Source organism: Oncorhynchus tshawytscha, unplaced genomic scaffold (assembly GCF_018296145.1).
Source record: "Oncorhynchus tshawytscha isolate Ot180627B unplaced genomic scaffold, Otsh_v2.0 Un_contig_540_pilon_pilon, whole genome shotgun sequence".
Taxonomy (NCBI): Eukaryota; Metazoa; Chordata; class Actinopteri; order Salmoniformes; family Salmonidae; genus Oncorhynchus; species Oncorhynchus tshawytscha.
Genome location: NW_024609641.1, coordinates 185941 through 205900, shown reverse-complemented (window position 1 = coordinate 205900; position 19960 = coordinate 185941). Strand labels below are relative to the sequence as shown.

At 41.4% G+C, this 19960-nt stretch overlaps 1 protein-coding gene across 1 annotated transcript; it reads right to left on the bottom strand.

Annotated features, from left to right (window-relative positions):
- Positions 1-7739: 7739 nt before the first annotated feature.
- Positions 7740-17984, bottom strand: LOC112241105 (zinc finger protein 883-like). The gene is made up of 2 exons (XM_042316574.1): positions 17400-17984; positions 7740-9362 (listed from the first exon to the last, which is right to left on the bottom strand). The coding sequence occupies exons 1-2, from the start codon at positions 17725-17727 to the stop codon at positions 8026-8028; spliced, it is 1665 nt and encodes a 554-aa protein (XP_042172508.1). The 5' UTR covers positions 17728-17984; the 3' UTR covers positions 7740-8025.
- Positions 17985-19960: the final 1976 nt, after the last annotated feature.

The following is a 19960-nucleotide window of genomic DNA, read 5'->3' as shown; positions in this document are numbered from 1 at the left end:
GCAATGCAAATAGTCTGGGTAGCCATTCGATTAGATAACTCTAACAGAGGTAATATGTACAAATGTCTGGGTAGTTAGCATCAGCAGTGTAGAAGATGGTGGGGGCATGCAAATAGTCACTTTGATAACTCTAACAGAGAGTAGCAGCAGTGTAGAAGATGGTGGGGGGCAATGCAAATAGTCTGGGTAGCCATTCGATTAGATAACTCTAACAGAGAGTAGCAGCAGTGTAGAAGATGGGTCTTAAGGGTCTTCCTCTGACACCGCCTGGTATAGAGCTCGTGGATTGCAGGAAACTTGGCCCCGGTGATGTACTGGGTCGTGCGCACTACCCTCTGCAGTGTCTTGCGGTCGGAGGCCGAGAAGTTGCCATACCAGGCGGTGATGAAACCCGTCAGGATGCTCTCGATGGTGCAGCTGTAAAACCTTTTGAGGATCTGAGGACCCATGTCAAATATTTGACATTTGAGAGAAATAAGCTTTTTGTGCGTATGGAAAATTTCAGGGATCTTGTATTTCAGCTCATGAAACTTGGGACCAACATTTCACATGTTGCATTTATATTTTTGTTCAGTGTATAAAACATAATGTAGATGTATATAATGACCAGACTAGGTCTATACTGCTCCTACATGGTGTAACAATACATCATGTAGATGTATATAATGAACAGACTAGGTCTATACTGCTCCTACATGGTGTAACAATACATCATGTAGATGTATATAATGAACAGACTAGGTCTATACTGCTCCTACATGGTGTAACAATACATCATGTAGATGTATATAATGAACAGACTAGGTCTATACTGCTCCTACATGGTGTAACAATACATCATGTAGATGTATATAATGAACAGACTAGGTCTATACTGCTCCTACATGGTGTAACAATACATCATGTAGATGTATATAATGAACAGACTAGGTCTATACTGCTCCTACATGGTGTAACAATACATCATGTAGATGTATATAATGAACAGACTAGGTCTATACTGCTCCTACATGGTGTAACAATACATCATGTAGATGTATATAATGAACAGACTAGGTCTATACTGCTCCTACATGGTGTAACGATACATCATGTAGATGTATATAACTAATAATGAACAGACTAGGTCTATACTGCTACTACAGTTTGTTGTAAAAAAAAATGGGATTAAAATGGATTTGTAAAAAAATAGAACATTAGAAAAAGGTTAGAGCTGTGAGTCTTTCTGGGTGAGTCTCTAAGGGCTTTGCACAACTGGACTGTACAACATGTGCCCATTATTCTTTTTAAAACAATATTCAAGCTCTGTCAAATTTTGGTTATTGATCATTTCTAGACAATTATTTTCAGGTCTTGCCATAGAGTTTCAAGCAGATTTAAGTCAGAACTGTAACTCGGCCACTCAGGAACATTCACTGTCTTCTTGGTAAGACAGTAACTCCAACATATATTTGGCCTTGTGTTTTAGGTTATTGTCCTGCTGAAAGGTTAATTCATCTCCCAGTGTCTGGTGGAAAACAGACTGAACCAGGTTTTCCTTTAGGATTTTGCCTGTGCTTAGCTCTATTCCATTTATTTTTTATCCTGAAAAACTCCCAAGTCCATAACGATTACAAGCATACCCATAACCTGATGAAGCCACCACTATGCTGTAAATACGAATAAAATTGTTAAATTGCGAAAATAGTTGGTTTAGCCACAGAAAAAGGGAGCAACCTTCACTCTAGCCATGATTGGCTGAGATAATGAGTGGCATGGTTGTAGTAGAACAGCATAAGTGTTGCTCTCCACTTTCTGGAGGACCGAGTTTTGAAATCAGTGAAATTAGAGTATGATAGCTAAGGAGATGGAGAATATTCTGGCGTTTGATTGCAGATATGCAGACGGAGTCGAAAGGATAACACACAGAAAGCTGTTGTATAAAACACCTGTCTCCGGATTACATCTTCAAACTAAGGGCAACCATGGCAACCGTGACAGAGAGAGATGAGACGCGTCCATCCATATATACGGGTAAGAGAGTCTAGCTAGCTACATTTTCAGATATTACATGTTTCTAATTTTGATTTCAAGTTATTAAAGTGTACTGTTAGCTGGCTGGCTAGCTAGCTAGCTAACGTTACGTGTATGATCTGTGTCGTGATATTATTTATATCTCAGATCTGGCACTCTATATTCAATTTACGAACACACCCGTAGTATAAGCCAGCCTTTAGTCCTGAAATCTTTGGTTGTTTAGTATATAGCCTCACATGTGAAACCTTAAAGAGGTGGGCGTGGCTAAAGCTTAAGAGGGTGTGAACGATGCTGAATGGGTGTAGACAAAGAAGAGCTCTCCAGTAGGTGTACCAAAAAATTCAAGAGTCATTTTCTCAAAAGTGAGGTTACAAGTTTATCAAGTTTCAATATAAAAACACAATTTCAAATTTTGCTACATAAGATCGAATCGAGCCTTTCGGTTACATTTTCACTCCGTCAATTAGGTTAGTATTGCAGAGTAACTACAATGTTGATCCGTCATCAGTTTTTGCCTATCCCAGCCATTAAACTGTTTTAAAGTCCCCAGTGGCCCAGTGACGGTTTTAGCATGTAAATCTTGGTGGGGCAAATGTTTTAAAAAAAATGTAGATTGCATGCCAACAAAGCCACTACACAACACTAAGCAAAACAGTTCATTCAGCCTCATTTACTGCCTTTAAAAAAAAACATAGCTGATATGGTTGACTTGCTTAAACAAATGTGGTTTCTACTGACAATTGAGATGTGCAAACTATGGCATAAGGGGATGACAAGTGGTTATAAGAGGCGATCCGTAATTTCGACTAAGACATTAATGACCGAGCTAGGACAGACATTGTCAATATAAGTACTTGTTCAGCACTTTTGAAATGTACAGCGACAGAATTCAGAACATGTGCCGTTCTTACAGTATTCTCCCTGTACACCAAGTCAGAACTGTAGAATACGGGGGCATATAAGCAGACAATGAAAGCTCTTATAATATTCAATGATTACATTTCTCTAAAACAGGCTATAGGCTACATGTGTCCCACCATGTCAGAACAGTAGGTGAAATTAAGAGGTGACAATAGACCAAATTATTAGGGTGAAGCGCATGGGCTACTAACAGCTTACTACACAACATACACTTAGTATTACTTTCTTAGCTACAGTTTACATATCTCCCAGGCATACTAAATCATTTATGCAGCAGCATACAATACATTTTAGGACTCAACACTCATGGTTGAATTTGCGATTTCCAACTTGTCGTGTAATGTTTATGTCCAATGGCCACCAATACATTTGATCTATAATTTCTCTTCATTACTTCTCTTCATATGACAAGGATTAAAAAGGATTTGACCAGTAGATTGTCAACATGATTCATGATGATGACTGCTCGCTAAGATTTTGAAAGTATGATGTGAATATACTGTAGATATAACGTCATTTGACGTCATTTTATCTGTGGCCAATGACCTTGAGCCTTCTTGGATGGGCACTTCTAATGTAACTCTATGACAGCAACCAAGGGGCTTGAATTTTCACACTTCTATCCTTAGACTTGGTGGTGATGTCGTGTCCCCATGAGCCAATCACAGCGCAACGATACATATTTTCTGCTGGCTTGCCCCACCACCACCACAGAAAGCACTGAGCTAGGTTGAAACACCTGCAATTTGGAGTTGCGTTACTCAAGAAACAAAAAAAAATAGAATCATATAATCAATGAGATCAATGATATATATTTATGTATTTTTTACATTGTTTGCAAACTGATATGGGACACGTATTAATGCCAAAATAACATGCAAGACAGGCAAGCCCCCCCAACTTTTTTGTTGTTATTTACATTTTTTACCTAAAAATGTGGGGCGGCAACCCCTCAAGGGACACGTATTAATGCCAAAATAATATGCAAAACAATGTGTGGGGCGGCAACCCAACTTTTTAAGCACATTTCTACTCCTGAACCTATTTAGGCTTGCCTTAAACAAAGGGATTGAATACTTACTGAGTCAAAGCTTTTAAGCTATACATTTCTAAATCAATTTGTAAAATTTCAAAAAAACATTATTCCACTTTGACATTATGGAATATTGTGTGCCAGAGACACGCAAAATTAGTCATTTTAAATTCAGGCTGTAACATAACATCTCACTGTAATCTAGTTTAAATTCAGGCTGTAACACAACAAAATGTGGAAAAAGTCAAGGGGTGTGAATACTTTCTGAAGGCTCTGTACATCGCCTGTGAAAAGAGGCTTGTTGTTCACCCAAACCAACCCTTTCAGATGGGAATGTCCATTCTGTTAGTCGATGGCTGTGGTACAGTACTGTTTCAGATGGGAATGTCCATTCTGTTAGTCGATGGCTGTGGTACAGTACTGTTTCAGATGGGAATGTCCATTCTGTTAGTCGATGGCTGTGGTACAGTACTGTTTCAGATGGGAATGTCCATTCTGTTAGTCGATGGCTGTGGTACAGTACTGTTTCAGATGGGAATGTCCATTCTGTTAGTCATTCTGTTATGGCTGTGGTGTCCATTCTGTTAGTCAGTTTCAGATGGGAATGTCCATTCTGTTAGTCACTGTTTCAGATGGGAATGTCCATTCTGTTAGTCTGTTTCAGATGGGAATGTCCGTTCTGTTAGTCGATGTGGTACAGTACTGGATGGGAATGTCTGTGGATATGTCATGTACTGTTTCAGATGGGAATGTCCATTCTGTTAGTCGATGGCTGTGGTACAGTACTGTTTCAGATGGGAATGTCCATTCTGTTAGTCGATGGCTGTGGTACAGTACTGTTTCAGATGGGAATGTCCATTCTGTTAGTCGATGGCTGTGGTACAGTGTTTCAGATGGGAATGTCCATTCTGTTAGTCGATGGCTGTGGTACAGCATGTATATGTTTGTATTATTTGTCGTGTTGTACAGCTAAGCCCGAGTCATCTTCAGACCCAACTCACATTTAAATATCTGGCGGTGTCATTTTGGAGAATTATTTGACACATAGAACTTATTTAATTTGAACATTTGTAGGTGTCAAACCTAAACGTGGAGAAGAAGAGAGGGAGAGAGGGAAAAAAGACCGATTGGATCCTGAAAAATGTAGGTGTCAAACCTAAACGTGGAGAAGAAGAGAGGGAGAGAGGGAAAAAAGACCGATTGGATCCTGAAAAATTGACCGCGATAACTGGTTGAGTAGGTTTTTTGTTCATCGATGGCAAATTAGTATTTAACACGGTGCTGATATTGTTTTAAAAAGACTATGACTCGAACAGTGGCGGAAAAAATACCCAATTGTTATACTAGAGTATAAGGTAAAGATACTTTAAAGGAGGCACCACTGTAGCACGTCATTACAGCAGTATGTACTGGTAATACATGTTAGCTAGATTCCTAGCGTTAGTTGCCTACTAATACATCAAACTAGCTAGTATTTTAGCTAGTTGCGCTATGCTAATTAGTGTAGTTGATGACAATTCTCCCGGATCCGGGATGGGTATCAATAGAAAATAACTCAAGCAAAAGTCACCCAGTGAAATTCTACTTGAGTAAATGTATTTGGTTTTAAAATACACTTAAGTGTCAAAAGTAAATGTAATTGATAAAATATACTTAAGTATCAAAAGTATAAATCATTTCAAATTCTTTATATTAAGCAAACCAGACGGCATGATTTTACTGTTTCTTAAATTTACAGATCGCCAGGGTCTCCAACACTCAGACATCATTTACAAACAAAGCATTTGTGTTTAGTGAGTCCACCAGATCAGAGGCAGTAGCGATGACCAGGAATGTTCTCTTGATAAGTGTGTGAATTACAATATTTTCCTGTCCTGCTAAAGCATTCAAAATGTAACGAGGACTTTCGCATGTCAAGGAACATGTATGGAGTAAAAACATACATTATTTTCTTCAGGAATGTAGTGAAGTAAAAGTACAGGTACCCCCCCAAAAACAACTTAAGTAAAAATACTTGAAGTACTACTTAAGTATACTAAACTATAAATACTTGAAGTACTACTTAAGTATACTAAACTATAAATACTTGAAGTACTACTTAAGTATACTAAACTATAAATACTTGAAGTACTACTTAAGTATACTAAACTATAAATACTTGAAGTACTACTTAAGTATACTAAACTATAAATACTTGAAGTACTACTTAAGTATACTAAACTATAAATACTTGAAGTACTACTTAAGTACTGTACACCACTGCTTACAAATGACTCATGGCAGAAACAATGCTGAATACTATTCCAGACACTGACATGCCTTAAAAAGGGATACTGCGAGATTAAGATTTAGGTTATTTTTCATACTCACCTAGAGTCATACAAACTCATGGTAAGCATTTTTATGTCTTTGACAAAAAATATTTTTTTAAATGTCTCCCGGCACAATAGCAAGATCCTTTCAGAAGCAGAGAGACGTTCTAAAACCCCAAAATGTCTCCCGGTACAGTCACCAGCTCCTCTCAGAAGCAGAGAGACGTTCTAAAACCCAAAATGTCTCCCGGTACAGTCACCAGATCCTCTCAGAAGCAGAGAGACGTTCTAAAACCCAAAATGTCTCCCGGTACAGTCACCAGCTCCTCTCAGAAGCAGAGAGACGTTCTAAAACCCAAAATGTCTCCCAGTACAGTCACCAGCTCCTCTCAGAAGCAGAGAGACGTTCTAAAACCCAAAATGTCTCCCGGTACAGTCACCAGCTCCTCTCAGAAGCAGAGAGACGTTCTAAAACCCAAAATGTCTCCCGGTACAGTCACCAGCTCCTCTCAGAAGCAGAGAGATGTTCTAAAACCCAAAATGTCTCCCGGTACAGTCACCAGCTCCTCTCAGAAGCAGAGAGACGTTCTAAAACCCAAAATGTCTCCCGGTACAGTCACCAGCTCCTCTCAGAAGCAGAGAGACGTTCTAAAACCCAAAATGTCTCCCGGTACAGTCACCAGCTCCTCTCAGAAGCAGAGAGACGTTCTAAAACCCAAAATGTCTCCCGGTACAGTCACCAGCTCCTCTCAGAAGCAGAGAGACGTTCTAAAACCCAAAATGTCTCCCGGTACAGTCACCAGCTCCTCTCAGAAGCAGAGAGACGTTCTAAAACCCAAAATGTCTCCCGGTACAGTCACCAGCTCCTCTCAGAAGCAGAGAGACGTTCTAAAACCCAAAATGTCTCCCAGTACAGTCACCAGCTCCTCTCAGAAGCAGAGAGACGTTCTAAAACCCAAAATGTACATAAAGCTTGGTGGTCTTTCATAGTTTTTCATCAATATTTTAGAAGTTTGTTAATTTTACTGATAATCATAAGAAAGGAGATTCTATCCACTTCCTCGTTCTCTGTCTCGTTGTTGCATAGAGATCGCAACATTGTATCAGTCTCATTATGGCGTCTGTCAGTGTACGGGCAGTGCCATTGAATCTGTGTCAACGTTGTGAGCAGAGTGTGGGAGCCGTATGTATGCTCCCTGATGCACTTTGAGTCCATGTGATGTGAAGAATTTGTTTCCACAATATGAACAGTGGTAAGGAATCTCCCTTGTGTCTGTGTTCCCTCATGGTCTTTCCCTAACTGGGTAAATATCTTTCCACACTGGAAGCATTGGTAAGGTTTCTCTCCGGTGTGGATTCTTTCATGTAACTTCAGTTGCCTTAACCAGGTACATGTCATTCCACAGTGGGAGCAGCATTGGTAAGGTTTCTCTCCCGTGTGGATTCTTTCATGTAACTTCATTTGCCTTAACCAGGTACATGTCATTCCACAGTGGGAGCAGCATTGGTAAGGTTTCTCTCCCGTGTGGATTCTTTCATGTAACTTCAGTTGCCTTAACCAGGTACATGTCATTCCACAGTGGGAGCAGCATTGGTAAGGTTTCTCTCCCGTGTGGATTCTTTCATGTAACTTCAGTTGCCTTAACCAGGTACATGTCATTCCACAGTGGGAGCAGCATTGGTAAGGTTTCTCTCCCGTGTGGATTCTTTCATGTAACTTCAGTTGCCTTAACCAGGTACATGTCATTCCACAGTGGGAGCAGTTCCAAAAGGCTTCTCCCTAGTGGGTATTTTCTCCCGCTGTTTCAGTTTCCCTAACTTCTTAAAACTCCTTTCACAATGAGAACCCTGGAAACGCTTCATTACAGAGTGTGTTAGCTCATGATATTTCAGGGTCCCTGATGAGGTAAAACTCTTTTCACAGTGGGAACAGTGGTAGGGCTTCTCTCCTGTGTGTATTCTCTCATGTTGTTTCATGTTACTTGACTCTGAGAAACTCTTTCCACACTGCGAGCAATGGTAAGGTTTTTCTCCTGTGTGTGTCCTCTTATGCTTTTTCAGGTCCCCTGATGAGGTAAATCTCTTTCCACAGTGGGAGCAGTGATAGGGTTTTTCTCCTGTGTGTATTCTCTTATGTTTCTTCATGTCCCCTAGCTGGGTAAATGTTTTTCCACACTGGGAGCATTGATAGGGCTTGTCTCCTGAGTGTATTCTCTCATGTTTTTTCAGGTTACATGACATGGTGAAATTCTTTCCACACTGGGAGCAATGGTAAGGTTTTTCTCCTGTGTGTGTTCTTTTATGGTATTTCAAGTGTGCAGCTTGGGTAAAACTCTTTCCACACTGGGAGCATTGGTAGGGCTTCTCTCCTGAGTGTGTTCTCTCATGCCGTCTCAGATGGTTTAATCGGCTAAATCTCTTCCCACAGTCTGAGCACTGGTAAGGTGGTACTCCAGAGTGAATTATTTTATGTTTTTTCAGATAATTCAATGAGGAAAAACTAGACTTTTCTCCTGAGTGTGTCCTCTCGTGTTTTTTCAGGTTGCCTAACTCTGTAGAATACTTTCCACACAGGGAGCAGTGGAAAGACTTGTGTGTTCTCTCATGTCGTTTCAGGGACCCTAATCGGGTAAAACTCTTTGCACACTGAGAGCAGGTATAAGGTGTCTTGCCTGAGTGTATTCTCTTGTGTATTTTTAGGTATTCGGAAGAGGAAAATCTCTTTCTACATTTAGTGCATTGGTTAAGCTTCTCTCCTATGTGTATTCTCTCATGCATTCTCAAATTCCCTAACTGGGTGCAACTCTTCCCACACTGAGAGCAGCGGTAAGGCTTCTCTCCTGTGTGTGTTCTCTTATGGTCTTTAAGGTACCCTAACCGGGTAAAACACATTCCACACTGGCAGCATTTGAAAGGCTTTTCTCCTGTGTGTGTTCTCTCATGCCTTTTCAGGTTCCATAACCTGGTATATTTCTTTCCACACTGAGAGCAGTGGTGTGGTCTCGCTGGTTTGGACATCTCTGGCTCTGATTCACCTGAAGGAGTCTTCCCACTGTCAGAGTGAGAGTCAGGTCTCTCTCCTGCCAAAGACAAAAAATAGGAGACTATTTAGTTTAACACTAATGTGCCTGTGTTTGGCATTTAGGAGATAGATTGGGGATCAGGCCCTGGACTAGTGTCCTGTCCAGGGGGTGTACTGGTACATCAAGCTGCCTCACTACAGAAACAGGAGATGGACTAGTGTCCTGTCCAGGGGGTGTACTGGTACATCCAACTGCCTCACTACAGAAACAGGAGATTGACTAGTGTCCTGTCCAGGGGGTGTACTGGTACATCAAGCTGCCTCACAACAGAAACAGGAGATGGACTAGTGTCCTGTCCAGGGGGTGTACTGGTACATCCAACTGCCTCACTACAGAAACAGGAGATTGACTAGTGTCCTGTCCAGGGGGTGTACTGGTACATCCAACTGCCTCACTACAGAAACAGGAGATTGACTAGTGTCCTGTCCAGGGGGTGTACTGGTACATCAAGCTGCCTCACAACAGAAACAGGCCCTGGACTAGTGTCCTGTCCAGGGGGTGTACTGGTACATCAAGCTGCCTCACTACAGAAACAGGCCCTGGACTAGTGTCCTGTCCTGTGGTAAACTGGGAAGTCCAACATGGTGGACCTATGGGGCATTGATGTGCTCCTGGGAAGTGGTAAACTGGGAAGTCCAACATGGTGGACCTATGGGGCATTCATGTGCTCCTGGGAAGTGGTAAACTGGGAAGTCCAACATGGTGGACCTATGGGGCATTCATGTGCTCCTGGGAAGTGGGAAACTGGGAAGTCCAACATGGTGGACCTATGGGGCATTCATGTGCTCCTGGGAAGTGGTAAACTGGGAAGTCCAACATGGTGGACCTATGGGGCATTGATGTGCTCCTGGGAAGTGGTAAACTGGGAAGTCCAACATGGTGGACCTATGGGGCATTCATGTGCTCCTGGGAAGTGGTAAACTGGGAAGTCCAACATGGTGGACCTATGGGGCATTCATGTGCTCCTGGGAAGTGGTAAACTGGGAAGTCCAACATGGTGGACCTATGGGGCATTCATGTGCTCCTGGGAAGTGGGAAACTGGGAAGTCCAACATGATTATGTTTCAAGTGCTTTTGAAGTCAGACCAATTCTTCAACTAATACGATTTTAGTTAGCTTGATAAGATAAGCTAACATTGCTTATAATAAAGTTACCTACTTAAAATAACTGTCCACTGTTTCCAGATTTCTATGAAATATGACCCATAAATAAGTACAATATGAGTTAAATAGTTTTCCTTCCTTTTCCTCCTTTTTTAAAAAATTGTAAATAAGTTAAAAAGCAGCTTTTCTGTGTTGGAATGGTGTGTGGGCGTACAACAACAACAGAACGTCGTGTTTAAAGGTCATAAAGAAATATTCATGCAAGTAGACTGCTGATTGGACAGCTCATCCTTCTCAGGAGGATGACATCATCCTCGCTGACAGGGGTTCCCAACTCCAGTCCAACAGCACACATTTTATGTGACTCCGGACACCGGATTCTACATGTCAACTAATCATCAATGAGTCTATACTCAACATTCTACATGTCAACTAATCATCAATGAGTCTATACTCAACATTCTACATGTCAACTAATCATCAATGAGTCTTTACTCAACATTCTACATGTCAACTAATCATCAATGAGTCTTTACTCAACATTCTACATGTCAACTAATCATCAACCCCTCAATGAGTCTTTACTCAACATTCTACATGTCAACTAATCATCAACCCCTCAATGAGTCTTTACTCAACATTCTACATGTCAACTAATCATCAATGAGTCTTTACTCAACATTCTACATGTCAACTAATCATCAATGAGTCTATACTCAACATCCCACGAAGGAAAATATACATCTATTTTGTTAAACGTGGTTTGAAGCTCTACATCATTTGTTTGTTTTTTTAAATCTCAATGGTGTCTTTAAGTCCTTAGTTGTTTAGGTTATAGCCTAAAAAAAATAAACTGATCTGATTGAAAATATCTATGATACCACATCATACAGCCTAAAGTAAGACAGACTGATCTGATTGAAAATATCTATGATACCACATCATACAGCCTAAAGTAAGACAGACTGATCTGATTGAAAATATCTATGATACCACATCATACAGCCTAAAGTAAGACAGACTGATCTGATTGAAAATATCTATGATACCACATCATACAGCCTAAAGTGAGACAGACTGATCTGATTGAAAATATCTATGATACCACATCACACCTGCCCGCCTGTCCAGCATCACAACTCTGGACAGTTCTGACTTAGAATATGTGGACAACTACAAATACCTAGGTGTCTGGTTAGACTGTAAACTCTCCTTCCAGACTCACATTAAGTATCTCCATTCCAAAATAAAAGATCCAAATCTAGAATCCAAATCTAGAATCGGCTTTCTATTTTGCAACAAAGCATCCTTCACTCATGCTGCCAAACATCCCCTCGTAAAACTATCCTACCGATCCTTGACTTTGGCAATGTCATTTACAAAATAGCCTCTAACACTCAACTCAGCAACTTGGTCATCAAAGCCCTATATACCACCCCCCACTGCGACCAGTACGCTCGTTGGCGTTGGCTGGCCCAGGTCATCTATAAGTCTTTGCATAAAGCCCCACCTTATCTCAGCTCACTGGTCACAAACCCCACTGGCTCCAGGTCATCTATAAGTCTTTGCTAGGTAAAGCCCCACCTTATCTCAGCTCACTGGTCACCAAAGCAGCACCCACCCGTAGCACGGTCACCAGCAGGTAGATCCAGCAGGTAGATTCACCATAGCAGCACCCACCCGTAGCACGCGCTCCACTGGTCACCATAGCAGCACCCACCCGTAGCACGCGCTCCAGCAGGTATATCTCACTGGTCACTGGTCACCAGGTAGCAGGTCACCCACCCCACCCGTAGCACGCGCTCCAGCAGGTATATCGGTCACCATAGCAGCACCCACCCGTCCAGCAGCAGGTATATCTCACTGGTCACCATAGCAGCACCCACCCATAGCACACGATCCATCAGGTATATCTCACTGGTCACCATAGCAGCACCCACCCGTAGCACACGATCCATCAGGTATATCTCACTGGTCACCATAGCAGCACCCACCCGTAGCACACGCTCCTTCAGGTATATCTCACTGGTCACCATAGCAGCACCCACCCGTAGCACACGCTCCATCAGGTATATCTCACTGGTCACCATAGCAGCACCCACCCGTAGCAGCACGCTCACTGGTCACCATCCAGCAGGTATATCTCACTGGTCACCATAGCAGCACCCACCCGTAGCACGCGCTCCAGCAGGTATATCTCACTGGTCACCATAGCAGCACCCACCCGTAGCACGCGCTCCAGCAGGTATATCTCACTGGTCACCATAGCATCTCACTGGTCACCATAGCAGCACCCACCCGTAGCACGCGCTCCAGCAGGTATATCTCACTGGTCACCATAGCAGCACCCACCCGTAGCACGCGCTCCAGCAGGTATATCTCACTGGTCACCATAGCAGCACCCTCCACCACTGGTCACCATAGCACACCCACCCGCGCTCTCCAGCAGGTATATCTCACTGGTCACCATAGCAGCACCCACCCGTAGCACGCGCTCCAGGTCAGGTATATCTCACTGGTCACCATAGCAGCACCCACCCGTAGCACGCGCTCCAGCAGGTATATCTCACTGGTCACCATAGCAGCACCCACCCAGGTAGCACGCGCTCCAGCAGGTATATCTCACTGGTCACCATAGCAGCACCCACCCGTAGCACGCGCTCCAGCAGGTATATCTCACTGGTCACCATAGCAGCACCCACCCGTAGCACGCGCTCCAGCAGGTATATCTCACTGGTCACCATAGCAGCACCCACCCGTAGCACGCGCTCCAGCAGGTATATCTCACTGGTCACCATAGCAGCACCCACCCGTAGCACGCGCTCCAGCAGGTATATCTCACTGGTCACTATAGCACCTCACTGGTCACCCCAAAGCCAATTCCTCCTTTGGTCTACTCTCCTTCCAGTTCTCTGCTACCAATGACTGGAATGAACTAATCACTGAAGCTGGAGACTCATATCTCCCTCACTAACTTTAAGCACCAGCTGTCAGAGAAGCTCACAGATCACTGCACCTGTACATAGCCCATCTGTAAACAGCCCATCCAACTACCTCATCCCCATACTGTATGTATTTATCTTGCTCCTTTGCACCTCAGTATCTCTACTTGCACACTCATCTTCTTCATATCTTTCACTCCAATATTTAATTGCTATATTGTAATTATTTCGCAACTATGACCTATTTATTGCCTTGCCTCCCTTATCCTAACTCATTTGCACACACTGTATATAGATTTTTTCTACTGTATTATTGACTGTATGTTTGTTTATTCCATGTGTGACTCTGTGTTGTTGTTTGTGTCGCACTGCTTTGCTTTACCTTGGCCAGGTCGCAGGTGTAAATGAGAATTTGTTCTCAACTAGCCTACCTGGTTAAATAAAGATGGGGGGGGGGGGGAAATGTGTTCTATGTGTTGTGTGTTCTATGTGTTCTGTGTGTTCTGTGTGTTCTATGTGTTCTGTGTGTAGTGTGTTCTATGTGTAGTGTGTTCTATGTGTTGTGTGTTCTATGTGTTGTGTGTTCTATGTGTTGTGTGTTCTATGTGTGTGTTCTATGTGTTGTGTGTTCTATGTGTTCTGTGTGTTCTGTGTGTTCTATGTGTTGTGTGTTCTATGTGTTCTGTGTGTTCTATGTGTTGTGTGTTCTATGTGTTCTGTGTGTTCTATATACACCTGGTTAAATATGTGTTCTTTGTGTTCTATGTGTTCTATGTCTGATTCAGTTTGGTTCTATGTGTTTTCAGTGTGTTTTATGTGTTGTGTGTGTTCAAGATGAGGAAGGATCATTTTGATATATACAAACTGGTTAAATAATAATAATTAAAATATATATATATAATTTTTATTTAAATAAATAAATAAAAAGCACAGCCTTTATTATTACCACCAACTTTGTCTGATTCAGGACATTTGGTTGGAATGTTGCCTTTTTTTTGTTTCTTTTCAAATGATGAAGAGGACAGAATCAAGATGAGGAAGGATATTTCAATTTCTCAGAAACAAACAGAGGCAAAGTCATTGTTACAAAACAAACGTACATCTGTCTCATAAACATTCATACCATTTATAGGTTTGTGCATAAACGGGATCACAATATTGATTCCTTTTCCCCCCGATCTGGATAAAAACATGTTTTTTAAATAATAATAATAATAATAATAATAAATATATATATATATAATATAAAGCTTGCCTCAGGTTATTTAATTTACACAATAATGCAGGTGAATTAGTGAATTATCATGAATAGCACAAGGACTGCTGTTAGTGTGTTATTCACCATAAATCCACAGGTTTGAGCGCCTTACTGCATTTATAAAACATTTTTCAAAGTTTACCTACATGTTTTCATTAAAAACACGATTTTAATGAGTAGGAGAGATAACGTAGCAGTGCTTTTTTTTGGTTGCCATTTTACTCAAAACATCTGTCTTCTCAGGTGCCCAACACTGTGAACTCTACAGGACCCCAAGGCTGGTTAACGTTAATATGATCGTTTAACTTGTTTTGTTTATAGGACCCCAAGGCTGGTTAACGTTATTATCTGTCTCATAAACATTGGTTAACCATTTATATGATCGGTGTTTGGCTGCTACAGGACCCCAAGGCTGGTTAAAATATGATCGGTTTGGCCAGATCAACGTTATTATATGATCAATGGTTAACGTTGATTTTAACTTGTCTGGCTGCTAGGACCCCAAGGCTGGTTAACGTTATTATATGATCGTTTAACTTGTTTGGCTTCTACAGGACCCCAAGGCTGGTTAACGTTATTATATGATCGAACTTGTCTGGACCCCAAGGCTGGTTAACGTTATTATATGATCGTTTAACTTGTTTGGCTTCATGGTTAACGTTATTATATGATCGTTTAACTTGTTTGGCTGCTACAGGACCCCAAGGCTGGTTAACGTTATTATATGATCGTTTAACTTGTCTGGCTGCTACAGGGGACCAATGGTTAACGTTAATATGATCAGTCGGTTAACGTTATTATATGATCGTTTAACTGTTTGGCTGCTACAGGGGGTTAACAAATGATAACTTGTTTGGCTGCTAAAATGGCTGGTTAACTAAATAATGATCGTTTAACTTGTTTGGCTTCAAAACCCCATGGTTAACGTTGTTATGATGAATTGTTTGGCATAGGACCCCAAGGCTATGTAATGATCGTCGTTTAACTTTGTTTGGTTTCTACAGGAAATGCTGGTTAACGTTAGTATATGATCGTTTAACTTGTTTGGCTTCTACAGGACCCCAAGGCTGGTTAACTATTATATGATCAGGACTTGTTTGGCTCTAAGGCTGGTTAACGTTATTATATGATCGTTTAACTTGTTTGGCTTCTACAGGACCCCAAGGCTGGTTAACGTTATTATATGATCGTTTAACTTGTTTGGCTTCTACAGGACCCCAAGGCTGGTTAACGTTATTATATGATCGTTTAACTTGTTTGGCTTCTACAGGACCCCAAGGCTGGTTAACGTTATTATATGATCGTTTAACTTGTTTGGCTTCTACAGGACCCCAAGGCTGGTTAACGTTATTATATGATCGTTTAACTTGTTTGGCTTCTACAGGACCCCAAGGCTTTAACGTTATTATATGATCGTTTAACTTGTTTGGCTGCTACAGGACCCCAAGGCTGGTTAACGTTATTATATGATCGGACCCCAAGGCTGGTTAACTTGTTTGTTTGCTGCTACAGGACCCCAAGGCTGGTTAACGTTATTATATGATCGTTTAACTTGTTTGGCTGCTACAGGACCCCAAGGCTGGTTAACGTTATTATATGATCGTTTAACTTGTTTGGCTGCTACAGGACCCCAAGGCTGGTTAACGTTATTATATGATCGTTTAACTTGTTTGGCTGCTAACTTGTTTGGCTGCTAGGACCCCAAGGCTGGTTAACGTTATTATATGATCGTTTAACTTGTTTGGCTGCTACAGGACCCCAAGGCTGGTTAACGTTATTATATGATCGTTTAACTTGTTTGGCTGCTACAGGACCCCAAGGCTGGTTAACGTTATTATATGATCGTTTAACTTGTTTGGCTGCTACAGGACCCCAAGGCTGGTTAACGTTATTATATGATCGTTTAACTTGTTTGGCTGCTACAGGACCCCAAGGCTGGTTAACGTTAGTATATGATCTTTCATGTCTAATTTATACTATCCTAAAGTTAAAATCACTAGTTGTTTTCATAATTTGGCTGCTTGATTTTGGGCAATGCGTTGGGGGCAATTGTAACAAGTTGTTAACCAACCCGGCTGTCATGACAACACCTCGTGTGCCTAGCAAGACACAACAATAGTGGAACAAGTCAATCATGCTTATGTAACAGTATAACCTTAGTCCGTCCCCACCCGGGCGCGAACCAGGGACCCTCTGCACACATCAACAACAGTTACCCACGAAGCATCGTTACCCATCGCTCCACAAAAGCCGCGGCTCTTGCAGAGCAAGGGGAACCACTACCTCAAGAGCAAGTGACGTCACCGATTGAAACGATATTTTAGCGCGCACCACCGCTAACTAGCTAGCCGTTTCACATCCGTTACATTTAGTCAATGTAGGGCAGCAAAATGCAGACTTTCATTAGTCACTGTAGAAAGATTTATACAAATGCCCTCTGTTGGAAACCATATAGTTGACTAGAACTATGGGGTTGTCCTGTCTAGCCGCTTTTTTTTACAGGAATGGGAGACGGATTGTTGATATCGATTTTATGAATTGTGTATGTGTAGGTAATATAATGGGAAGACTTTTAATCCATTAACGTTTGGTTGGTTGACCACCACTCTTTGTACCTTTAACAATTCCTACAATACAAAACAACATAGTCAAGTGTAGAATACTCTTTTAAAAAACAGACATTAGTTCAACAACTACAGAATGTGGCCCTGTTTGTAAGATGGTACTTACTGGTGTTGATCAGATTTCCAGTCTTCTCTAATTCTCCCTCTTCCTCATCCAATGTGACAGTAATCTCCCCTTCTTCCTTAACTCCAAACACTTCTTCCACTGTGACCGTCAACTCCCCCTCCTCCTCTTTCACTCCAAACACTGCAGCCTGCTGCTCCTCCTTCACTCTGAAAGCTTCTTCCTCTTCTTTCACTGTAACAGCCTCATCCTCTACATCTTGTTTAACTGTGACATCCTCCTCTTCCTCCTCCTCTTTCACCAGAGCTTCTTCCTCCGTCCAGCAGACCTCCTCTTCTTTAACAGGAGGAGAGCAGCTTAGTGAACTCATGGTCTGGGATGTTAGTTAGCTAACGTTAGCTGGTTAGCATTAATGATTAGCCAAGTGCTACTTCTGATTTAACCAGTCAGCTAGCTGACTACTAGCAGCGTAAAATGAAATTAAATGCGGCAACCCGCTATACGACAGACTTGTGTTTCAAACACAGTGGCGAATATACACCCGACAGTGGCTCAAGAAATGTAGTGTTTCAGCTGTTAGCTAGCAAGCTGCCGAGGTGGATGACTAGCTGTTGTTGTTGAAGACGCGTCCTGTCCACTAGATTATACGTCACGATGGTAGTTTCACCTGAAATACACACATCGCCATCTGCTGCCTGGAGTGGATAACGCAGTTGAGAGAATAAAAAAAAAAGTGTTAATTTTATTTGTTTATTTTTATTAAATAGTAATATTATATTGCGACATACAAAGAGAAGTACGGTGGCGTATGCCGCCACTCCAATAAAACATGATTTTTTTAAATGTATTGTATTTTTATACCTTTATACAAGGAACACAGCCTGAGACCAAGGTCTCTTTTACAGCTGGGCCCTGTGTACACATGTTTACACATATAGTTTAGGTACAAGGTTTATGAAACTACACAAGACAAACAAAACGATCACAGACAACACACAACAAATAAAAAAATACAGCAACAGATTTCATTTACACGTAGGTTATTCTACTAACAGGTTATTCCACTAACAGGTTATTCCCCTAACAGGTTATTCCCCTAACAGGTTATTCCCCTAACAGGTTATTCCCCTAACAGGTTATTCCCCTAACAGGTTATTCCCCTAACAGGTTATTCCCCTAACAGGTTATTCTACTAACAGCACAAGAACATTACCCAAAACAGTTACAAGTAACACAACAATAAAAATGCTCCAATAAATATGTAAAATTAGCAACAGGGGGACAACAGTCTCAGGTTGAAGTTTAGTCTGCATGCTATTCCACAGGCAAGGAGCGTAACAGGAAAAGGCGGCCATACCCAACTCTGTGGAAACCACATGGGCCTCAAGTGTAATCCATGCTTGAGACCTGGTTTTAGGAATTATAATTCTAATGTTGATGAGTGATGAGAATTAAGAAGGTAGTTTATTCCGAAGTGCTTTATAGACAAACACGAGAGCATGTTGTTCTCATCTCACGGACAGCAAAGTCCAACCCACATTATGATATAAGACACAGTGGTGAGTTTTGTAGCTTGCACCCGTAATAAACCTCAGTGCGCAATGATAAGTAGCATCCAGCGATTTAAGTGTTGATGCCGTAGCGTGCATGTAAATAATATCCCCATAATCTATAACATAAAAGTAGCTTGCACAATTTGTCTTCTATTTGTAGAGGACAAACATGTCCTGTTTCTATAGAGGAAGCCTGGCTTGATGTTTAGCCGTTTACAAAGTTCGTCAACATGCATTTTAATAGATAGGGATATGATTGGATGATAAACTAAGTATTTATATGCAGAGACCTGATTAATTCGAGAAACATCTATGCTCGTAAGTGCAAGTGTATTTTCAACAAACTTTTTAAACCTATTAAAAATCAGAAAATGTGTTATCTTTGCATTTAAAACAAGTTTATAAAAGACCCTTGTAATATCTTCAAATCTGTCTCCAACAGTGATAATGCTTGGTCAGCCGTTGAAGCGATAGAGTACATGACAGTGTCATCAGCATATAAATGAATTTGACACTTTCTTATCTCATCACCGATATTGTTTATGTAGAGAGTGAACAGTAATGGACCAAGTATAGAACCTGGTGGAACCCCCTTTAACCAACTCCAATGGCTCTGACTGGATGCCGTCGACTCTAACAGCCTGACTTCTATCCTTTAGATAGTCATGAAACCAACGACAGGCATCCAATCCCAGTCCTATTGACGGCAGCTTACCCAAAAGTATCGCATGGTCTACAGTGTCAAAAGCTTTAAATAAATCCATGAACAAGGCGGCACAGTACTTTCTATTATCTAGGGCATTAGTAATATCATTTACAATACGTACAGTGGCCGTAATAGTACTGTGTTTAGGTCTAAAGCCAGATTGATTACTAGAAAGAGTATTGTTAACAGTTAAAAATGATTGTAGTTGCCCATTCACCAGTGACTCTACAATTTTAGCCAAACAGGAGAGCTTAGAGATGGGCCGATAATTATCCAACTCACTACCATCACCTCCCTTGAGGAGTGGTGAAACAAAAGCTGTTTTCCAAGATTTAGGAATCTTT